Below are 22791 nucleotides of genomic sequence, written 5' to 3' on the forward strand. Positions count from 1 at the left end.
GAGAACTTAGATGAAAGAATTCAAACAATTATTATCTCTCTTTCTGTAACCATTGTTTATGGTTACAGATACAGTTCTCCAGAGTGTGCTATTCATAGTCACCAATAATATGAGATGTTTCTACTTGGAGACCAATCAAGTATCACCTTAATGAGTCACATTGTAAAAAGACCCAGCTACTTTCATTAAACCCTTTTGCCTCCTGATCCACCTGAACACTGGAGTCGTCTTTCTGTCCCTGACTCAACAGTGTCATCTGTCCAGGTGGCAAATAGAGCTGGCAAGGAGCAAAGGGAGAAATGGGAAGAAGCCTGTTTAGGCTGATCTACAGGAAAATATTATTTCACCCTTCCCTTTTTTGCTTGTTTGGAAGGAGCCATGGGTAATGATGCCCCATGGGCAGTGATGGGGAGCCAGGGTGCCTGAGTTTTGTGCCTTCTTCCAAATTGGGCTCAAAGCAGACCCAAATCTAGAGATGCTGGTTTTGAGCAAGTGGCACATTATTCAGGTCAGCATAGGGACTGCAAACACCACCCACCTCCCACTGCCAGGAAAGCCCCAAACACCTTATGCAGCAACACAGCAAAGCACCATGTGAGATGTGATTTCCTTGCTTTTTGACTAGAACTGCTTACCTCATGGATTTGCTGCTCCTGTGGCATATTTTGTGTAAAGAAAAGAATTATATGCAAAAATGTTCTCTCGTTCGTCTTGAAGTTCTTCAGTATGGAAGGACAACAGGTTCTAGGTTCTTCCATGTTGACTCTCTGCTTTCCCAGGACCTTCAAGGGCTCAGGAATCTGCCATATGAAGTTATAGGAGAAAGGTCAGTGGGAAAGCCAAAAGTTAAGTTAGAGGGACAGCAGCAGAGTCACAAGAAAGGCTGGAGGGCAGCAAGGCAATTAGAGCAGTTATCTTGAAAAATGTGGAATGCAAAAAGAAGAACATCAGGGCTGGTTTCTTCTGTGTTCTTGATGAGGATGTGTGGGGAGAAGTAGGATGAGATCAGAGACTCAGTGCTGAACTCCTGCTAGCTTTCCTTTAGGACATTTATTGGCTTTCTAGGTGAGAAGAAGCATTGAAAATGGGCCAAATTCCCCTCCCTGAGCAGAGGCACAACAGTGACACAAACTGAGACGATATCCATTACTTAACTTGAGCTTGCCTTGGAATATATGGCAAGAGCCTAAAGTCTCTTTTTTTCTCAATAAAACTAAAAAAGCTGCCAAGGCTCTTCCAGACTCAGGTAAGGCTGCAAGAAACCCAACTAAAGAAAGCTGCAGAGATGCAGATTCTTAAGTCAAGATTCATGCAGATTCTTGTAGAGAGTAATTTTTATATAGTGTGTCCATCATCACACAAGTACATAGTCATAGTGTGGATGGCACATGAGCATCTCCCATAGCTCTGTTATGTACAGAGTAGTCATGTCCTCCAGTTCTTGTTGGACTTTGTGCAAAACCTATTGGGGTTTTTTTCCAGTCAGCCAGGACCTGATGGGATCCATGGTATGAAAGTAACCAGCAATTCTTTCAGCCAATCTCATCTACCTACAGGAAAAGCAGTGTGGAATGGCACTGAGCAGAGTTTATCAACGATTTACACTTAAAAGTGCAGTAAGCCTGTCCCTGACCCATAATCTCTATTAAAAATCAGCATTTGCACAGAAACAACCATAATTTTGCTCATCTCAAAAGAGCTGGGAGAGAAAAGGTTTATATCCTCACGCTCATTTCTTCCTTCTCCTACCTTCTGCCAGGCTATTCTTTCCAGAATACTTCTGACACTTATTGAGCAGGACCAGGGGGTCCATCTTCTCCCCATCACTAAGACTGCACTGTAGCAAGAGAAAGGCATGGGAGGAGAGTGTCCCTCTCTCCCGACCTCTTGGGAAAGGTTTGGGTGGCTCCAGGGGATGCTGCCCCTGGGCAAGGCACAGTGAGACTGAGCTGAAAAGTTTATGGCTTTTTCTAGCTTTGTGGGAAAGATCATGAAGCACAGGGAAGAGGGGAATAAAGCCACCAGCAGCCAAGCAGAAGTGACAGGCAGAGGCAAGAGATATTCCATGGAGACAAAACAGTGCAAGAGGAAAGGAGCTGGACAAGCTCAATTCCCAAGTTCCTTGAGAGAGGCACCTCAAGATAAGTCCACCCTAAAGAACAGGGCTTGATTCAGCTCCCAGAAAGACTGCACCTTGCCCAATTAATGTGCATTTCATTTACTCTGCATAGTTTATTTCTTTCCAAGATACCAGCCCTGTGACAATATCTGATCCTGCATCACTTTGGAAAAAAACACAGCTACTTTATCATTCCCATCTCAGCTCACACACACAAGAGCTTCTGTCTCACCGCCAGCAATTGCAGCAGACCTCAGCAACAACTTTTAAAAATGGCTTGTTTGTGAGCTAAAATAACCCAAATTCCCTGTCCAATTGCATCCACAAGGCTTTTTGAAAAGACTCAGCTCTTCTGCAATGTGCAGAGGAACTCTGACCTGAGGGATGCCCTGCAGGGCCCTCCTGTGCCCCCAGCAGTGGGAGGTGGGAGAAGGGGTCACACACACCCTGAGGTCACCCTACCAGGTGCTGCTCTCAAACCCTGTTGTGTTCTTTGACCTCCCTGGTAGATCTGGTGCCAGGAACAGAGTATGGCATTGGGATTTCAGCCGTGATGGACAGCCAGCAGAGCGTGCCAGCCACCATGAATGCCAGGACTGGTGAGTTTGGCCCCTCTGCCTGCTCCAAGCACAGCTGGCTGCTATGGCTCAGATGCCCCCATGGGACAGTGTGTGCATGGGGACAAAGCTCTGCACCAACCCTCTCCCACAGAGCTCGACAGCCCGCGGGACCTGCTGGTGACAGCCTCCACTGAGACGTCCATCTCACTGGCTTGGACCAAAGTCATGGGTCCCATCGACCACTACCGTGTCACCTTCACCCCCGCCTCGGGAATGGCCTCTGAAGTGACAGTGTCCAGGGACGAGTCACAGCTCACCCTCTCGGAGCTGGAGCCTGGCACAGAGTACACCATCTCCATCATCGCTGAGAGGGGGAGGCAGCAGAGCCTGGAGGCCACCGTGGATGCCTTCACAGGTAGGGAAACGCAAGCTGCCATGGGGGCAAGGGCACAGACCTTGTTGGCATCTCTGCCAGCCCACTGCGTCCCTGGCACCAAAACCCTTAAGGTGGTGATGGGGATGAGAGCTGGGGTCAGTGTGTCCACACAGGAGCAGTTGACCCCAAAAGGAGGATGGCCCTACCAATGTGGTGGCACAATCCCTTTGGGCAGCAGCACTGAACACACTTGCTTTGCTAACGAGACAGACTGGAGAAACAGACAGCCCTATGCTGTCCTTTCTGGGCAGGGTGGCCTGTGTGCCCATAGGAAGAAGGAATGAAGCCTTGGGGGACCTCACAAGGACCTCTGGCTGAAAAGTCTGCAGTAATGAAGTGCAGACAACAGATACCATTTGCAGTGGGACAGTTCCATCACTCACTGTATGGGTCTGGAATGGAGGATGTTTGCAGGTGGAGCTGAGAAAAGCACCATTTTTCCTCTCCTGGATGTGCTGGTTGATCCCAGCACAGTTTCAGATCAATGGAGAGTCCAAATCTTCAGCTTTTCCACCTCTTTTAAGTATTTCCCATACAAGCACTGGGAATAACATGGAGGTAAGGATCTGCAGGTAAGGATCTGGGGTTGCAACTCTCCTCTCCACCTTCCAGGTGTTCGGCCCATCTCCCAGCTGCACTTCTCCCAGCTGACATCCTCCAGTGTGAATGTCACGTGGAGTGACCCCTCCCCACCAGCAGACCGCCTCATCCTCACCTACAGCCGCCGGGACGAGGAGGAGGAGGAGGCCCAGCAGGTCACACTGGATGGCACCCGCAGGCACACCAGCCTGACGGGCTTGCAGCCAGCTACAGAGTACCTGGTGTCCCTGGTGGCCGTGCATGGCACCATCAGCTCTGAGCCTGTCCTGGGCTCCATCACTACAGGTACCACGGGACAGCCCCCAGCAGGCACAGGGGAGGGCAGGCAGGGCCATGGGGAGTGGGCCTGCCTCCCACAGCTTTTCTCTGTGCCCCATCTCACCAGGGATTGATGCACCAAAGGACCTCAGGGTGGGCAATGTCACCCAGGAGTCTATGATGGTCTACTGGAGTGCTCCCATCGCTGCCTTTGACCACTACAGGATATCCTACCGTGCTGCTGAAGGTAAGGGGCCACACCACTCCTGTTCATGCCCTGAGCTCACAGCTCCAGCCCTCCCTCCATCTGCTGGCCCAAGCAGGCCACTAGGCCATCGTCACCCAGGCAGCACCTCAGTGCCTTGGGCAAAGCCACCAGTAACTGGGATTGGCTCCAGAGCAGAGGATGGCATGTCTGGGATAAGGATGGGAAGGGACCACTGCAGCCAGCTTAGCACAGAGGGGCACACAGAATGGCCCCCAGCAGTGTGCCCTCCCCAGAGATGGTTAAATTCAGGGCTCAGTCCTGAAATCCCAGCTCCCTCATTTGCCTCACCTACCTCATGTCCCTTGGCCCTAGTTTTGTGGATGATGCTGGAAAGGCCAGGCCAGCAGAGCGCTGGGCACACAGGAGTGCACCTGCAGACACAAAAGCCAGTTACCTCCAGTGTCCTGTGGAACTGCCCTCCCCTCCCAAGCCCCTCCTGAGCCCCAGGGATGGGGCCAGCCATGATGTCAAAGCTCTTGGCTCCATCTCTGCAGGAAGGACAGACAGCATGGCCATCTCCAGGGATGCCACTGAGTACACCCTGCAGGACCTGCAGCCTGCCACCAAGTATGAGATTGAGCTGAAGAGCGTGCGGGGCCGGGAGGAGAGCGAGCTGGCCTCCATCACTGCATACACAGGTGAGAAGGAGCTCTTGGTGGGCAGGGAACAGCCAGACAGTGTCAGCTCCAGCCCTGCCCAGGGCTGGCACACCCTGCTTGCAGTAATACTCAGGTGACTGAGAGCAAGCTGGAGATGATAGGCAGGGCTCACAAGGCCTCAGTGTGGGCTTTTGAAGTATGTCTCAGCAAAGTTTATCCCAAGTATGCATGGGCAGTCATGGGTAAAAGTGACAAACCTGTGTTCCAGGCACCATGAAGCCAGAAACATGCTGCTGGGCAATCATGACAACCTTTCCTAAACAGAGTACAGATTTGCAGAAATAATCCCTAGGGAAGCCCTGTCACAAGCAGCATCTGCTGCAAGAATAAAACCTTCTGCTATCTCCAGACTCCTCAAAGCCTAAAGAAAATCCCTAACAAGCCAGACTGGGCATCTAGAAAAGAGTGGAAGAGCAGCTCAGGTAGCAGAGTAATGCAAACTACAACATCTCTGCACTCCAGCTTGGGCAGCACTAACTCCTGTGCAGGCACATGTGTCTGGGCAGCAGGGCAGGAAATAGAGTGATATGCCACAGGAAGCCCTTCCAGCTCATAGTCCAGTCTCCCAGTGCCTCTAACTCTCTGCATCTCTCCCCCACACAGCCATGGATGTCCCGCTGGGGGTCACAGCCACCAACATCACTCCCACGGAGGCGCTGCTGCAGTGGAACCCACCGCTGTCGGAGGTGGAAAGCTACGTGCTCATCCTCACCCGCCGTGCAGGTACTCCAGGGCTCTGCTTCAGCTCATCCCAGCCTCTCTCCCATCCCAAAGACCAGGGCACAGTGGGAGCCCTTCACGGAGGGAGAAGGGAAGGAGCCCTTGTCTTGGGGTTTTATAGGGATTGTGGGAAAAATCAGACCACCCTTCAGACTGAACAGCACCACTGTTTCAGCAATAGAAGTGCTTTTTGTCATGAGGTCATATCCAGAGACACATTTTGGAGAACCACCTTGAATGTCTACCCTTGTCAAAGACATCTTTTATGAAAAATCCTTTCCTTAGGATTTTTCCTCCTGAGAATCTGAGAGGCCTCAGGAACAAAATGTAAACAATGGTTATCTGCTGCTGTGGAATGCAACAGGTGCATCTGTGATTGGTTTCATGTGGTTGTTTCTAATTAATGGCCAGTCACAGTCAGCTGGCTCAGACTCCCCGTCCGAGCCACAAGCCTTTGTTATCATTCTTTCTTTTTCTATTCTTAGCAAGCCTTCTGATGAAATCCTTTCTTCTATTCTTTTAGTATAGTTTTAATATAATATATACCACAAAATAATAAATCAGCCTTCTGAAACATGGAGTCAGATCCTTGTCTCTTCCCTCTTCCTTGGACCCCTGTGAACACGGTCACATACCCTAACTGATCCCTTTTTTCTTACAGTTGCAGGAGAAACAATTCTCGTGGATGGAGACAACCAGGAGTACCAGCTGACCAACCTGCTGCCCAGTACCACCTACACAGTGTCTATGTATGCCACCAGCGGGCCTCTCACCAGCCAGACCATCAGCACCAACTTCACCACTCGTACGTGCAATCCCTTCCCTCACTCCTCATCCCTAGCCAGGCACTCAACCCAGGAAAAGCAGCCAGCAAGGCTGAGCCAAAGCTCTTGTTACATAGCAAGAGTGTAGGGGTAGCCATGTGCCAAAAGAACACAAACACCAATCCCAATGACCAGTGCAGGGCACAACACAAGAACACAATTTTAAACAACAAGCATCAACCATTATTTTTACTCTTTCAGCATCCATCCATCCATCCATCCATCCATCCATCCATCCATCCCTTTCTTTTGGTGATTTCCCCTGGCTGTGGTTTCCTGAGCAGACCCCGGACCGGGTCTTTTTTTTTGCCCAAGGCCATAGTCCAGAAGAACACAACAACCCATTTTGCTTGACAGGTCCCATAGCACATGAATTTCACAGCTGTTACCCTCAAGGTGGTGCACAGGTAGAGGAGGACTTCTAGAGGGTTTGCAGAGCTCTGTTCAAGCCTGGGGATGGGTGATGAGGTCTTGAAACTGAGGGTGAGGATGACTTTGGGCTGTAGCTCAGTGCTGCAAGGTTGAATCCCAGTGTACTGAGTTGGGAAGCAGGGCTGAGGTGGTTGTGTGTGAGAAATTTCACTTCCCTGTGTTCCTATTCACTCTTTCAGTTTTGGATCCTCCAACCAATCTGACAGCCAGTGAAGTCACGCGACGGAGCGCCCTGCTGTCCTGGGCTCCTCCCGTGGGAGAGATTGAGAATTACATCATGACCTACAGATCCACCGATGGCAGCAGGAAGGTGAGTGAGTCCTCACACCAAAGAGCCTCATTCTCTCAGAAAGTCATAAGACCATGTTAAAATAAGCAGGAGAAGCAAACAAAGCAAAAGAATGATGCTCAGTGGCTCAGGGAGGCCAGAAGGGCAGACACTACTTCCTGCTAAGCAGGGTGACAGGAAAAAGCAAGAAGAGATTATCTAAGGTAAAATGTTGATGCACATCTACTGGTCTGGGCACAGAGGGGTTACCTGGAGAGATTGGAGGAACAGGGGCAATTCACAGCTTGTGAAACACAAGCAAGCTGAGGCGGGAGAGTATTATTCTGCAGAGACGCTAAAAAGGCCATTTACCCTTCCTGCAAAAAAGGAAGATAGGCACAGAGAGCTAATTAATTCTGCAATACAATACATTTGATTATTTAATGAGTGTGTCCACATCTGCCTGTCTGGAGGAGCTGCAACAAACACAATCAGAAATATGTCATGGCAAACATTCTGATTTCCTTTGCTGGTGTGATTGGCTCACAGCAGCCAGAGGATAATATCTTTGCAAAGGGTCCAATAATGCTGTGTGGCACTGGCCAACAAGCAGAAAAATGAACATGACAGGAATCAACAGAGTCAAAACTGGCTGATAACCAGGTTTGGCCAGCTCAATTTCTTGCACTGCTTGGGCAATCAGTCATGTCTTTTACTGAAGGCACACAGGTCCCAGCAGACGCAACTGACAGAGGACACTGACTGCAAACATTTAAATCCGTCTCCAAACCAGGTTACTTTCCCCCATCCAAACCATTCTGAAATGTTTGGTATATTGGCTGATCTCATGTTCACTCAGCCCAAGGGTTTAAGCAATCATGCACTGCTCCTCAGCCAGGCTCCAAGGGCTGCAGTAGTTTGTGGCTTCCCTTCCCTCCTCACTTGCTCTTTAGGCTTCCCAGCGCTTTTCTCATCTGTTGCTCTTGGTGTCTGCCTCCTTCTGGGACCCATGTACAGGAGCTGATTGTGGATGCAGAGGACACGTGGATCCGCCTGGAGGGGCTTTCTGAGACCACGGAGTACACGGTGCACCTGCAGGCTGCCCAGAACGCCGTGCGCAGCGGCCTCGTCTCCACCACCTTCACCACAGGTGAGCACTCACTCTGCATCCACCCAGACACATGCAGGCTGGCCGACATGTCACACTGGTGGGAATCGACTGCTCTTAGGGACCGTCCCTCCTCAGGCAGCATTCCTTCATGATCCAAAGAGGGGTACTCACAATGCCACGACCCACGGTGCTGCGTCGCTACAAAAAGTTAATGGCTGAAGGAGCTATGATTCAAACATGAGACCCAGCCCAGGGCAAGGGGGTTTGAGCTTCAGACCAGTAACCATCTGCCATGCCCTTTTGTCTTGCCCATATCTGCCCTCAAGTGGATAAACAGAGGAAAAAATACCCACTAAAAGGAACAACACATATCAACAGGAATGCTGCTGGGAGAGGACCCAGCCATGCTGTGGACATGATATCAATGAATCAGAATGCTTTGGCTTGGAAAGAATCTTTAAAGGTCATCTGCTTCAATCCCCCTGCAGTGAGCAAGGTCATCTTCAACTTGATCAGGTTGCTCAGAGCCCTGTTGAATTTGACCTTGAAAGTGTTCAGGGTTGGGGTATCCCTGGAAATACCAAGCAAGTGTATCTCCATCACCACCAGTAGAGTCACAGACAGCAGAGCCTGTGACCACTTTATCTAATTGCATTATTCCTCTCCACTCTCATTCTGGAGCATTCACAATCTACCAAGACACTAAAGTAATGGGAATGTTTTCATTTTTTAAATCAAAAGGTGGGCATGCACAGTCACCATGACCCTCAGAGACAGAATACTTACTCTTCCAAGAATGGACATTCTTGCAAGAGAATGTCACCATTGCTCCCATCCTCTGCAACCATTCACAATAGAAGCTATGCAAAACAAATTTTGCCTCATCCTCTTTTAAAATCATGGCTAGGCCAGGGTACTTACAGACAGAATACATCTTGTTCGGGGCTAGGAATCCAGTTATGTTTTTCCTGGGTATCAACAGCACTGAGAAGTCTCCAGATGATGTCCACCAAAATTCCGCCCATCTGTGCTGCCAGTTTAATTCTCAAATTAGGAGAATCTTCTTTGAGTCTGCTATGGATACACTTCCCCATCTCAGTTACATGCAAAGGTCTCTTCACCTGCTTTTAAAAGATAACAGAAACTATTTACATCAATAAAAGAAGAAATGATTTCTCTAATACATCTACAAAACATGCTCTCCTGTTGTTCTTGGCTCTTACACATGTGCATAAATCCAGTACAATTCAGGCAGGTGATAGAAAAAGACATGTAACCTTTGAGGCTGCTTGGGAGTCAGGGATGAAGCTGCATGGGGATGACTTCTCAGGTGGGATAAAGCAGCAGAAACCCACTTGTGTCAGGCAAGGAGAGCCCCTTTTCCATCAAACAGAAGTGTCAGATCTCAGCAACATCCGTCCCCATTGTCAGCTGATGCAGCATCCAACACATTTAACTTGCTTTGAAGATGAAGATGGGCATTAGCAACAGGTCAGTTTCTCCCACTTACCCCAGTATTGATAAGACAGAAGCAACCAGGAGCTATCACCAAGGCAATGCAAACCATGGACAGCATCTCTCATCAAAGCTTCCAGATCTGCAACTCAGTTTACTCTGGCAATGCATCAAGGCACTTTGCAGAGAACAAGGACTTGTCTTTAATGACAAAAAAAAAAAAAAAAAAAAAAAAAAAAAAAAAAAAAAAAGTAAAGAAAGCCACTCAGGCTTAATTTAAATTGTTTTGCTTCCTTCTGCTTACATACACATCCCGGGTTCTTCTATTCCCCCTGACATATTAATAGCTCAGCCTCTTTTGTTTCATGTTTGCATAAGGTTCTTAGGGAATTGTATACAGATGAGACAGAAGGAAGAAACAGATACAGTATTTATAATTTATAGTCTTTCAAGGTCTCCTTGGCTCTTAAAGATATGAATATAAATTAAGAAACAAGCAATCTCCACAGGGGAGCCCAAAGTGGTTATTGTTGAAGAAGTTTTCATTGTTGGATGCTATAAAATACAGTGGCTCACCAGGCTGTGCTACAGACCATGAAGATGGGGAGAAAAAAGAGAGGATCTTCAACATTTGAACACAGCAATGACTTTCAAGTCTTCAGGTCACAAGGTGGGGGAGAATAGACCCAAGTGGGGAGCAACAGACAAGGATTGTGCCTTGGTCCTATGGGGTACTGCACAACTGTGATGGACACACACAGCACAGAAGATCTGAAGGTCCCTCACACCTTCTCAGTTTGTTACAGAGACATCCTCGAAAACACGTCCACATTGCCAACTCTGTACTCATTTATTCCATCATCCAACCATCCATACCAACACCAAAAAGATGTATTTTATTTCCCTCTTTTTTCTTAAATAAGAAAAAAATGTTTCCAGACTTGATATTCCGATACTGCCAGAATAATTGTCATAATTAGGACTCTCCTAAACTCTGACCACAAAATAAGATGTTTCCTCATTAGAGAACACCTGTAGCACAGTCACACAGCCCATGCTACCTACCTCTAGCATCTCACATAGACTCATTCCTGCTCAGCTTGCAAGTAACAATTAGCTCAGCATAAGTCCACCATCATTTCCAAGGGCAGGGAGAATCAGGAGAATCCCCCTGGAATGAGTACTGTTATAAAACTTGATTAGAGCTGGCAGTCCTGAGAGGAGAACAGGTTTTTGGTATTTTCACAGCTGTCTAAATATGCTGGTGACAGCTTAAACCCCAGGGTTTCAGACACAGAGCAGAAAGATGGTCCAAGAAGTGACATCCCTCATCATTCATTGTGACATTACCATGCACCCTTCCAGTATAAGACATATGGAAGAATAATTAATATATGCAGACATTTTTTTTCCAGCAAGTCCTCTGAGGTCGACGGCAGATAAAAAGTCTCACTGCCTTGTGGAATTACTTGGAGTGCAGGAGCCAAGACAGACTTTTCCTGGATTGTAACCAGTGGAGCCTGAAGCATGGGGAAAAGGTGTCTCTTTGCTTGAATTTTACCTTTTTTTTTTTTTACTTTGATTTTGCAGGAGGACGTGTGTTTGCTAACCCTCAGGACTGTGCCCAGCACCTGATGAACGGAGACACGCTGAGCGGGGTCTACACCATCTCCATCAACGGGGACCTCAGCCAGCGGGTGCCCGTGTACTGTGACATGACCACTGATGGAGGGGGCTGGATTGTGAGTATCCATGTGGCATGTTGTCCCCACCACAAAGTAACTGAGCCCCTACCAGCAAAGCACAGGAATGACAGCAGGCTCAGCATCACACGCTTCATTTTGCACGCAGCAGGGAATGGCCCACGCTCCGGTAATAATAGTTACACTTGGAGAAATGCCCTTTGATTTATTTGGCATGTTTTCAGTGCTTCTGGAGAGCAAAATCTGTGAGTGAAGCTGATTTATTGTTCTAGAAATGAAATTAATGGCTGGTAGCTTTCACGGGGAATGATTCACGCTGCCTGCAGAAGGAGGGTGTCAGGCGTCACCCCAATTGAGTCTGCACAGGAGAACTATAGAAACAAATGCCTGTTTGGCTTTTGAGCTGCACAAACACTGCTTGTCTTGACGTAGATGGACTGACAGTGTAAGTAAATAATGCCATGGTGCTTTGATCTTATTCATGTCAAACTCTTACTTACACACATTACACAAAACCCTGCTAGGTATATAGTCAAAACCGAAAAAAATGGGCTTCCTCAAATGCTGATTTCTAGCCAGTAAATTTCCCTCTCACTCTGCTTCAGAACATCTCCTTGGACATCACAGAAATAGCCAGCTCAAAGCAGAATTACATGCTAGAAAACCAGAGGCACCATGTACTAGTTAAAGCAGAAACCTCGAAGATCAATTCCTTCCTATTCTACCATTGATTTGCTTTGGACATTATCTAATATCTCTGGTTCTCCACCTGCACATGAATTAATTGCATGCCTGCAATTAACACTAACTGGATAGGCATTGCAATTTTCTCCCCTGAAAGGCAGAATGGAAAGAAAAATTATTGTCTTTGCCTTATGTGTCCAGAGCCTGGCAAAGCTGTCTCTCATCTCCATCATTATTGTTTTCCCCCTGCTCTCCCTCCACATCAGGTGTTCCAGCGGCGGCAGAATGGGCTGACTGATTTCTTCCGGAAATGGGCAGATTACCGCGTTGGCTTTGGAAACCTGGAGGATGAGTTTTGGCTGGGTATGACCTTCCCTGGTTGCCTTTCATTGATGTGTCAAACCTAAGTTGCCCTTCACCACATTCCTCTATGTTCTCCCTCAAACAGTTTTCCTTCTGTTCATTCCCTGCCCTTCACTTCAGGAACTCATGCAGAGGCACACTGTGAAGGTTAACAGGTCCCTAGTTTGCTCTCTTTAGGAGACAAGGGGGACATGTATGCTGTCAGTTTTCATGGACCAAAACCCATCATTGGATGACTACAGCTTGCACTGGTGGCCAGAAAGTCCAATGAAAGCAGGAAAGGAGTGAGTGGGAGACAGTGCAGCTCTGAAATTGAGTGTGCTCCTCCAAAACCTGAACATGAGACAAAGGGACTGCAGCATAAACACACTCTGGCTCGTATGGGAGCTTAACAACAAAAGTAGCATCAGAGTTCAACAGCTGAATGTCCCAAGCTTCAGCAGCATGAAGAAATCTGAAGAAATCTGGGCCTTGAACCCACTGCTCACAGGGAAGTGAATCTCAAGTGGGGACAGAGATCCAGACCCCAGCAGTGCCAGGAGACACACAAACTCACCACAAGTGCTGCTGCTCTTTGATTCCTCTCCTTGCTCTCATTTCTCACTACTGTTTTATTTGCCTTGAGCTTTCCTTGTTTGCTCATGAAACAGATCTGGGCACCAGGTCTCATAGGGTGTTTCACTGTCTCCACAGGCTTGGACAACATCCACAAGATCACGTCCCAAGGGCGCTACGAGCTGCGGATAGACATGAGGGATGGCCAGGAGGCAGCATATGCCTACTATGACAAGTTCTCCATTGGTGACTCCAGGAGCCTCTACAAACTGCGCATTGGGGACTACAATGGCACTTCAGGTACAGCAAGACCCCTTGCTAGAAAGGGTCTTGGGAAATTCTTGCAGCCTCCTTACTAGCAGGGGTCTTGGGAAATCCTGTGACTGGTTGGTCCAAGACTGTAAAGGAAATCTCAACATGAAATCTCACTTGTCTAGAGCGGTGAGAAAAACATCCATAGTCCTTTCTGCCTTCCTGCAGCCCATCATTTAAACCAGGCTGATAAATCCCACTAAGGACACGGAATTTTCCATTGGGGATTAGATATTTAATATCAGAGACATTGCTGTTCAAATAACCATCAGAGGTGTCATCTCACTTGGCAGTAGCCACAGCTGGCTATTGATGTCGTGCTGGAGGCTGTATTTATTGCCTTTCCACAGCTATGGAAAAATCTGAAATCCTCTGAGTCATTTCCTCACATAAAGGCCAAACACTGCCCAGTTTTGCAAGGACACTGTCACACCTGCTTACTCGGTTGATTCAGAGGAGTTAGAATTGCCCAGCAGAAGAGAGTGGGTGCTAGAGGGAGGGCACAGGGGTTCTCTTCCTCAAGAAGGGAGAAGGGGTATAACTCTAGCCCCTTCATCTGGGATAGACATGCCCAGTGCAAGCCCCCAGGATGGAACTTCCACCATGTACTAGGTGGAACCCCACAACATAGCCAAGATGCAGGAATTTCCCTATTCAATACCACTTAATTGCTGCTGGAAGAGAGGTGACAGGAATCTTGGTGGTGTGCAATGAAACACTTGCTCTAACCTCAGATCCCAGGGCACAAAGCACCCAACCTACTGCCAAGGATGGCAGTAATAGTCTCTCCATGGCTGGATTGCATACAGCCAGCATGGATCCACTTCATATGTCCTGAGGGATTACCAAGGAGCATATTTAGAATGTCTCCTGTAAGTACATCACTCAATTCATCATATTTTACTCCGGCTTTTCTTTCACACAAAAGCAGCTGTCTAATTATCCAGTGAAGATGAAGTTAGAGGGTTTGGTGGAAGAAGACATTACATACCTTCCAAAAAACTTCTTCCCTTTATCCAAAGAGAGAAAAGGTGGCCAAGCATCTTGGTTCGAGAGATGAATATTTGATCTCTGTTGAGAGAAAGAGCTCCCTTTGGCTAACAGGAAAGAAGGAAGCTGAAAGCATCCTGAAGTTATATAGCAGAGCCAAGCCTTGGGAAATCAGGGATGCCAAAATATGGGATTTAAATAATTTGAATGATCTGAAACACTGAAATTCAGATCCAAACACATACCCAAGCACTTTGTCTGACAATGCCAAGAAGTCTCTAAGATTTGCTGCAGTCTGCACTGATCGTAAACAGACAGCAGAGGACCTCAGATGAGCCAGTTGTGAACAATTCCAGTTAACATTCAGTTATCCAGTTAATTCCAGTTATCCCCAGACTGTCAGCTGTTTGGGCCATTGATTGGAATGATTACCACAAAACCAGAATATCCCAATTTTCTTGTGAAGTGACCAGATAACAGACTCCATCACCTTTAACAGCACCTCTTTCCACAGGAGACTCCCTCACCTATCACCAGGGACGCCCCTTCTCCACCAAGGACAGGGACAACGATGTTGCTGTGACCAACTGTGCCATGTCCTACAAAGGGGCCTGGTGGTACAAGAACTGCCACCGCACCAACCTCAATGGCAAGTACGGAGAGTCCCGGCACAGTCAGGTAAGGCCTTCAAAGTCTCTGGAATTTCTTCCAGGGGAACATGCCAGCAAGCCTAGGTTAGGGCTGGGGTGATTGGTGCACCAGGGTCAGGTAAGGGCAGAGCTGACTTGAAAGCCTCTGGAATTTCTTCCAGGGGAACATGTCAGCAAGCCTAGGTTCGGGCTGGGGTGGTGTGATTTGTGCACCAGGGTCAGAACTGGTGGCATGACCCCACACCCGCTGGAGCAAAGGGAGCCACCTTCAAGCCATCTAGGCTTTGTGCCTCACACACGCTGCCATAGTCATCTGCTGTAGTGTGTTAGACTAAAAAAAAATACCTACATGAAATTTGAGCAGTGGGAAAAAAACAATCAAGCCATAGAAGCAGGGGAACTGCTTGCTCATGCTACAGCAAGGTTTTCCCTTCTATCTTCTCTACACCAATCAACCTAGTTTCCTTCCTCTCCCACCCTAGTTTCTTGTTAGGGTCTTTCCTTACCCTCTGCCTTTCTCTCCCTCCTGCCAGGGCATTAACTGGTATCATTGGAAAGGCCATGAGTTCTCCATCCCCTTTGTGGAAATGAAGATGCGACCTTACAACCACCGTAACATCTCTGGGAGGAAGAGACGGTCCCTACAGCTCTGAGCCAGCTGAACCCCTCCTGCCTCCCACCACCTGACCTTTTCTGTCATTTGTTTGTATTTTATAATATGAAAAGGGAAAAAAAAAGTTACTACTCGTCTGAGATAGCAAGCTGCCCCTCACAAGTGCTGGAGGGAACCATGGCACAAGGAAAGGCCATGGGAAAGGAAAGACCTCATTGCTTTGCATCTGTCCCAGAGAAATACCAAATTTCCAGTCTCCCTATCCCAATACTCTGGCCCTTAACATGAGAAGAAAGAGAAAGAGACAGATTTTTTGATATTTTTTTAAAAGACATAGAAATCCCCAGCAAACCCTGTTAGAAATGTTTGTCACAGGGCTTGTGGCAGAAACCCTCCCCACAGGTACCTTGGTGTGGCCATTTCCAGCCCAGTCATGGCCAGGGACACCCGTCCTCTCCCTGCCTCCCTGTCCCCTCCTGGCAGGGAGGTCCCAAGCTTCGTGCCATCCTGTAGACACCAACTCTTCCAGCAGGCAGAGGCCCATCTCTCCCCTGTGTGCAGGCTCTGGACACCTGGGGACCAAGTGAGGATGAGCAAAGGCTCCTCCCATCCCCAGTTTTCACAGGAGGGCTTGGCAAATATCTGCATACATAGGCAAACTGCAGAGAGTCCACAGCTCATGTGTTGGTCCCACCACAAAGTCATCCTCGTGTGCATGAGGTGTATGGGAATAAGAATTACTCCACCAGCCCCAACCTTCATTATCCACTCCTCCAAGCTGAACTCAGCCCACTCCAGGCCCATGACATCCACCTGGGTTATGCTGAACTTGATGGAGAAGAAAGGACTTAAATTAGAAGACTTGGGAGAAGGATCCCTACTTGTGTTCCTGAAACCCAGGACCCATTTCCTTTGTTATTTCTACATTCCATCATGCTCTCTCTCACTGAGGTCACTGGTCCTAAACAAAAGGAGGAGTCTCAAGGAGGAGCAGCAATAAAAAGATCTCACAGAACTGTAGTCCAACCTGAAGCCAGCAGCTGTCACAGGTCAGGTGCTCCTGTCCATGGCCCTCCACCCACACAGGGAATTATGGCAATGCAGCTAAGGCAAGAGAAGTGCAAGCTGAGGAATGCCCATTTCCTTCCTTCTCCTACACCATCCCTCTTCAATGCCAGCACAAAAGAGGGACACAAATCTCAGTGCCTTGGAATTGCCAGCTCTCTAACAGGAAATCAACTGTTTCCCCTCCTGGACGGGATTCTATTCAGATTTTGGAGCACTTCAAGGCCCTTGGAAGAATTAATGAGTTCACTCTTCCCATCCTTAAGGAAGATGGGCCCTTTGGATATCTCTGTCTGTGCCCTGTTGTCATCGTCCTCACCTCCACAGAGCCCAAATAACCACCATGCTTGTCACACTTCTCCAAGGACTCTGATCAATGCTGGGCATTGTCACTGGCCTGGTCTCCAAGAAGGGACTCATCCCTGCATCCAAGGACAATGCAGCTCATCACTGGATTTGCAGCCAAAGGAACATTACAAATGCTAAACACTGCTATCTGGTTTTATCACACTGAAGCTGCTTTGTCTCAAAAACATCTTGCAGATGGCAACATAAAGGCATCTTTGCAGTAGCTTATAATTCAGGCCAATGTATCTTTTATGGTCACATTCCTTAATGTTCTGATGTTATTCATGATGGCTGCAGAGCTGAAGAAGAGCATTAAATGGGAAACACAACCTCCTTCTCCATGGCACATACTGGCATGTGAAATCACAGCTAACACTGAGGTTAAGATCAGATACAGGGCCCGTTCCTTCAGCTTTCTCCTTCAGCCTGGAGAAAGGATGCTCAGCAACATCTCATATGTAAATGAGGTGTCCCTTCTTACTCCCCCTTGGCATCAAATCAGGCAACAAATGAACCAGTTTTGGAACAGGTGAGTCAGAGGCTGCAGATGATGGGGTCTCTTGCAGGACATGGCTACTGTCACAGATGGTGGCATGTCGTGCCTCCTGAAAACCCAACCCTGCTTTAAGACCCAAAAGCAAACAAAAAGCAGCAGATGGAACTGATTAAAGCCTAAGAAGGCTTTAAGTAGACCAGCAAAGCAAATTTGTCTCCAAGCCATCAAGAATTTGTAGGCAGAAATATCCCAACAAAAGCTGCAATGGCTCTAACCAGCAGAGACTGGCATTGAATGGTGCTGTTTTCTTACCTACCCAGGAGAAAGGAAGAGATGTCATGGAAACATACACTTATCATTCACAGTCAAGAGAAAGGAAAGAAACCTCTCTTTTCAAAAGACTCAAACAAAGTTTGGAAAAAAAAAAAAAGTTTGCCAAACTTTTCCAGGAGGTTCAAAAGAATATCTTCAAAAAGGCAGATTATTCTCTAAACAGGTTTACTGACATATATCTCTCCCTCCCTCCCTCCTCATGTCTGTCATCCTTTGTGCAAGTCCTGTAACCAGGATGAGTCAGCCCAGTTGACCCAACTGCATAGTCAGGTATGAAATTGGACAATATCCAATCTTCCAGTGCTATTATACATCAGTGCTGGTCCCTGACCCCTTATGTGATACCAGGATGTTGCCTTTCCATGGCATTGGTGAAAGACAGTTGCTACAGTCTTTTAAAGGAAAGACTTTTACACATCATGGCTTTCTCCTGGTGCTAACCCAACCCAAGCCCAGGCACACAACCAGCAATGATGACCCAGTCATTTGTGCCATTGTCTCCTGTTCACATTGACCATAAACAAGATACAATTTCCCAGAAAGTTATTTTTCTATATTGCCTTACTTTTTTTTTTTTTTTTTTTTTTTTTTTTTTTTTTTTTTTTTTTTTTTTTGACAAAGCTCCTGCCAGCAAATTTGTGCTTAATTTTGATGCTTCAGAAGGCCCCATAATTAAGTAGCTTCTTCTCACCCTCCATCACTGGATGAGCTCATTCATTCTCCAGCTAGCCCAAGTTTGGCCCTGAAATTCCCAGAAACCAAGCCTGGATCTGGTGCAGTGCTCACCTTGAGACACTTGGCTTCAGCATGTGAACTTCCACTGGGCTCTGGTGGCTCCACTGCCATCCTGGGTTTGCATGGCTCAGGCTTGTTCCAGAGTCCAAAAAGGAGCATGAGGCTGTTACCCAAACCACACTATCCACTGTGAGATGCCATTTTGTGTAACAGGAAGCTGCACATCAAACCCTTCACACAGCAGAACACCGTGTGTGCCCATGACCCTGCAGCCTTTCAAAGCCACCTCTTATTTCTAACCCCAAAATCCTAGAGGGAAACACAAAGGGACTTTCATCTTGTGCCCAATATTCATTTCCCTCTGTTTCCATTCTCCAAGTCCACCTTCCCCTTGCACACTGCACTGAAACATAACCAAAGAGAAAAAGAGTCCTGAAAGGAAAAGCTGCTTTTAGTAAAGTGATGGCATCTATAAATGAATAATTTCAAGAAGGAGAGAGGCCAGGCTCTCCCCAAGGGTAGCTGGGTTTTGGTAGGAAGGTACCAGGGAAAGTATCCACACAAAGGTTGGGGAGAAGTCTGCTTCTACTCCTTATCCTTGCATTACTTTACTCTCCCAGATTTGCCCTAAACTGGGCCACGTGGGCACCTCAAAGCTGAGTATCAGCCTAAATGCACTCTTGCCTCCTTCCCAGAGGGATGCTTATCCCAGGTGAAGTGCCTGGGTGTGGAAGGCACAGCTCATGCCACCTTCACTCCCAGTGATGCACTGGTGAGGACCCAGTCAGTGGTGTCCCCATGCCCACAGCAGGCTCAGAGCAACCTGACAAATTACAGCAGGAGCCAAAGGACCCTCCTGGTGCCTCAACTCCATGCCAGCTCCTGACCTTCATCCCAGCTCAGAGCTGCCCTGCTGCTGTGTCCCCACCATCACATCTGGGGGTGACCACACACCCCCTATCCTGGGCCCCCCAGACATGCCCACAAGTTTTGACTTTACCAAACACTGCCAGCAATGAACTCTCACCCCGCCAAAAACCCTTTAATTCATGCTCACACCCACTAACAAAGGGTTCTGTTCTGGGGCCAAAGAACAAGCCCATCCCTGTTTCTGCCAGCCAAGCACCCTGGGATGGCCATAAAACACAACAGAGCCCACTGGGGACCACCAGCACCTCCAGGATCACCTTCCCCTTTCCTAAAAGGATGCCACCCATCAGGGGATGGTGGTGGCAGCTCCTTGCCCCTTCCAGAGGGGAAATTTGGGGTAAGTGGGAGGGAAAGGCCTTCCCTTGGGAGATCCTGATGCCTAGACCTGCCTCAATACCCAGCCTGCAGTTCTTCAGATTTCAGTGGCTTCTCAGAAGGATGGTGACACAAAGACCTAAACAAACAAACAAACAAGCAGTCCCCTGTGTACAGGTGTTATCCTGGAAATGTTCTTAATATGTTAAAAAAAGTTTAAAAACATAAATAAGAAGGGAGAGCAGAGGCAACGAAATGCCTCAGATTCTGATGAACTCAAACCACTGGAACCAAATGAGGGGGAAAAGAAAAGTAAATAAATGCATAAATAAAATCTATAATATAAATAAATAATAATATATTAAACAACCTTCCCCACCCTGTAATGAAAATGTAGCTTGGAGAATGGGATCAACGCTTGTTAACCATTGTTAACTAGTATTTTTAGTCCTGACCGCTCTTAGGCTATGTATAGTTCCTTTTTTTAATGCATTTTCTATACATTAATAAAAGATACTGAAGGAGTGATCTGTGTGCCTGTCCAGGAGCGGCATGGGACCAGGGGCCTCAGGAATCCAAGCCCAGCAAGATTTCAGCCCCAGCTTTATGCCAAGAAGGAACACACATCTCCTATCCCTGATCTTTGGTTATCCCATGGGAGGAGCATGGGGGGGTTTAGCATGGATTCACGCTCAAACCTGGAGGAACAGAACAGCTGTTAGATAGACCCAGCACATGCAATGTAATAGAAAAACAGTGGGAGGAAGTTTTGAGGCAGCCCAGCTTTGGCTGGTGATCCCATCTCCATCCATGTAGGTGTTCAAGACCAGGTTGGAAAAAGCCTGAGCAACCTCATCCAACCCCAGGGGGGCTGCCTTGGGCAGAAAGTGGGACCAGAGACTCCCAAGTCCCCCCCAGCCCAGCTATGCTGTTAAAATAAATAGCAACAACATGGCCATGAAGTCGGGTCAGCACAGTCGGTCCATTAACCACAGGAAGGCAGGGAGCTGGGATTTGGCCTCAGCCCAGCATGAGACATTTTGCTAATAAATTTAGCTGTTCTCATGAGCTACAGAGGCTCTTGGCTCTGCAGTTTGCAGCCAGAGAAAGCAAAGCTGTGGTATGAATGCTTGGGAGCAAAGGGAAACAACCCCAAAATCCTCAGCGAAAACCATTTGCCTGATTTAAACAGCAATCTGTTTCCAACATGATGGAAACACCACCAAAAAGGAGATTGGAAGGCTCATTCCAGCAGAATATATCCCAGTGGGAAACAATAACAAAAACACCCAAAGAACCCCCAGCACCAATTAGCAAAAATCTCTAGAGTGAATATGAACTTCAGAAGATTTTGAAATTCTTCTCTTATTTCACATGAAGACTTTACCTAAACCTCTTTGTTTAAAGTTTTGACATTTGACACGTAGCCAGACAGGATGAGAAAGCTTGAAAGAAGCTCTTCCTCCAGACCACTTCAACATTTTCTAAATTTGACTTAGTAGAGACAAAACAGGGGAGCTTTCTTGGTGGCAACTTCTCTTTCTTGCTCGTTTTTCTGAGACAAAAAAGGAAGTTTGTGAGAGAGGGGATATCCCACCTTGGTCATGACCCTTAGTACACCAAAAGCAAAGCGTGAAGCCTGATGGACTTGACTGTCTAGAATAAATGAACTTTTTTGTGTCTGAAGGTAGTTAGTGCCATGGAAGACCCTTCATGCAAGGCCTGTGCAGGGAGGAGCTGAGGGATGGAGATGAGTTTGGGATGGGAAGGAAGGGTTACCTGTACTCATCACCCCAGTCTCACTGTGCCTGGCCAAGTTGTTGTCTGTCACAGCACACGTTGCAGTTGAGACAGCCATAATACACAAAGCATCACCACAGAATTTTGGAAGGCTTCAAGCATCTCCCTTCTGGTTCTTTAGCCCAACCTTTTATCCCCTCATGTTCACACATTGCACCTGAGTGCCCTCTGCTCCCTTTGGTGGTTGCTCAGCGCCCCTGGGCACTCCATGGCTCGTTGCTGCTCACCTGCTTCTCACAGCTATAGCCTGTTGGGGGACGAGGCTCAACCCAGCCCCACTCCCAATTACCCAAAACTGTGTACCAACAGTTGTCCAGGGTGTTTTATTTATGGTCTCTAAGAAAAGGGCAACACCTTCCGCTGTGCACCCTCACTCAGCATGTCTTGGGCCAAGTGAAGCCCCCACGGCCTCCATTTCCTGCAGAGAACCTCCCAAAAAGTTCACCTGGAGGAAACACAGGCTTCCTACTGCAAAAACCAGTAACAAGAGGCAGGAGTGTACCACTCAGAGCTTGGTACCTAGAGAAGGCGGGTAGCAGGTACATGGGGAGCTGTAGCATCCCTCTGGATCATAACCACCTCCCAAAATCACAGTCAAGGCCCAACTCCATGTTTCAGATGGGATGAGAAGGGAATGAGGGCTGGCAAAAGCACTTTCTAAGCACTACAAGTTTTGATTTAAGCCAGGGAAGTGTTTTGCTCCATCACACTACACCCTGGGATGCTCCTGCCCTATCCCACGTGCCCAACGCCCTCATCACTCTGGCCCCTCTGCCCTTGCACAGCTCAGAGCCATCACCATAATCTAGACATGGTCCTACACGTGCTGGGATCTCATATTTCCAGCCATTCCCAGAAGCCTGCCAGACTCCTCTTTGGGCACTTCCAGCCACCACAGCCCCCCCATGTGCACTTTACACAGAGATATTTCATCACAGCCCTCTTACCAAAGTCCCCTTTTTGCATGAGTGATGCTCAGGAACTTTGTTCCAACAGCAAACATCAGGAGGGTGTACAAAGGTCCTCAGCAAGGACCTTGGGCACCCATTCCAAACCCAGAGCTCATTTCCAACAACACATCCTGCAGCCTCAGCCCAAAAAAACCACGAGGGAAATGCTGGCCCAGGAGTGGCCACAGTGTGGCAGGAGGAGCTGCAATGGCTCCAGAGCAAGGCTGGAGCAGTTGATG

At 47.8% G+C, this 22791-nt stretch overlaps 1 protein-coding gene across 1 annotated transcript in view; it reads left to right on the forward strand.

The window, feature by feature from the left end:
* TNR (tenascin R) overlaps positions 1-15692 on the forward strand; it is a 29484-nt gene extending 13792 nt beyond the window's left edge. Inside the window, exons 8-21 of the mRNA XM_058808656.1 lie at positions 2629-2718; positions 2831-3094; positions 3728-4000; positions 4101-4220; positions 4736-4879; positions 5504-5623; positions 6282-6425; positions 7056-7186; positions 8162-8294; positions 11301-11452; positions 12364-12460; positions 13154-13315; positions 14832-14995; positions 15501-15692. Coding sequence (XP_058664639.1) covers positions 2629-2718; positions 2831-3094; positions 3728-4000; positions 4101-4220; positions 4736-4879; positions 5504-5623; positions 6282-6425; positions 7056-7186; positions 8162-8294; positions 11301-11452; positions 12364-12460; positions 13154-13315; positions 14832-14995; positions 15501-15620 — 2114 coding nt within the window. The 3' untranslated portion in view covers positions 15621-15692. The remainder of the gene's footprint in view (positions 1-2628; positions 2719-2830; positions 3095-3727; positions 4001-4100; positions 4221-4735; positions 4880-5503; positions 5624-6281; positions 6426-7055; positions 7187-8161; positions 8295-11300; positions 11453-12363; positions 12461-13153; positions 13316-14831; positions 14996-15500) is intronic.
* The last annotated feature ends 7099 nt before the right edge of the window (positions 15693-22791 follow it).

The sequence above is a fragment of the Ammospiza caudacuta genome, chromosome 7, assembly GCF_027887145.1.
Source record: "Ammospiza caudacuta isolate bAmmCau1 chromosome 7, bAmmCau1.pri, whole genome shotgun sequence".
In the NCBI taxonomy this organism is placed as follows: Eukaryota; Metazoa; Chordata; class Aves; order Passeriformes; family Passerellidae; genus Ammospiza; species Ammospiza caudacuta.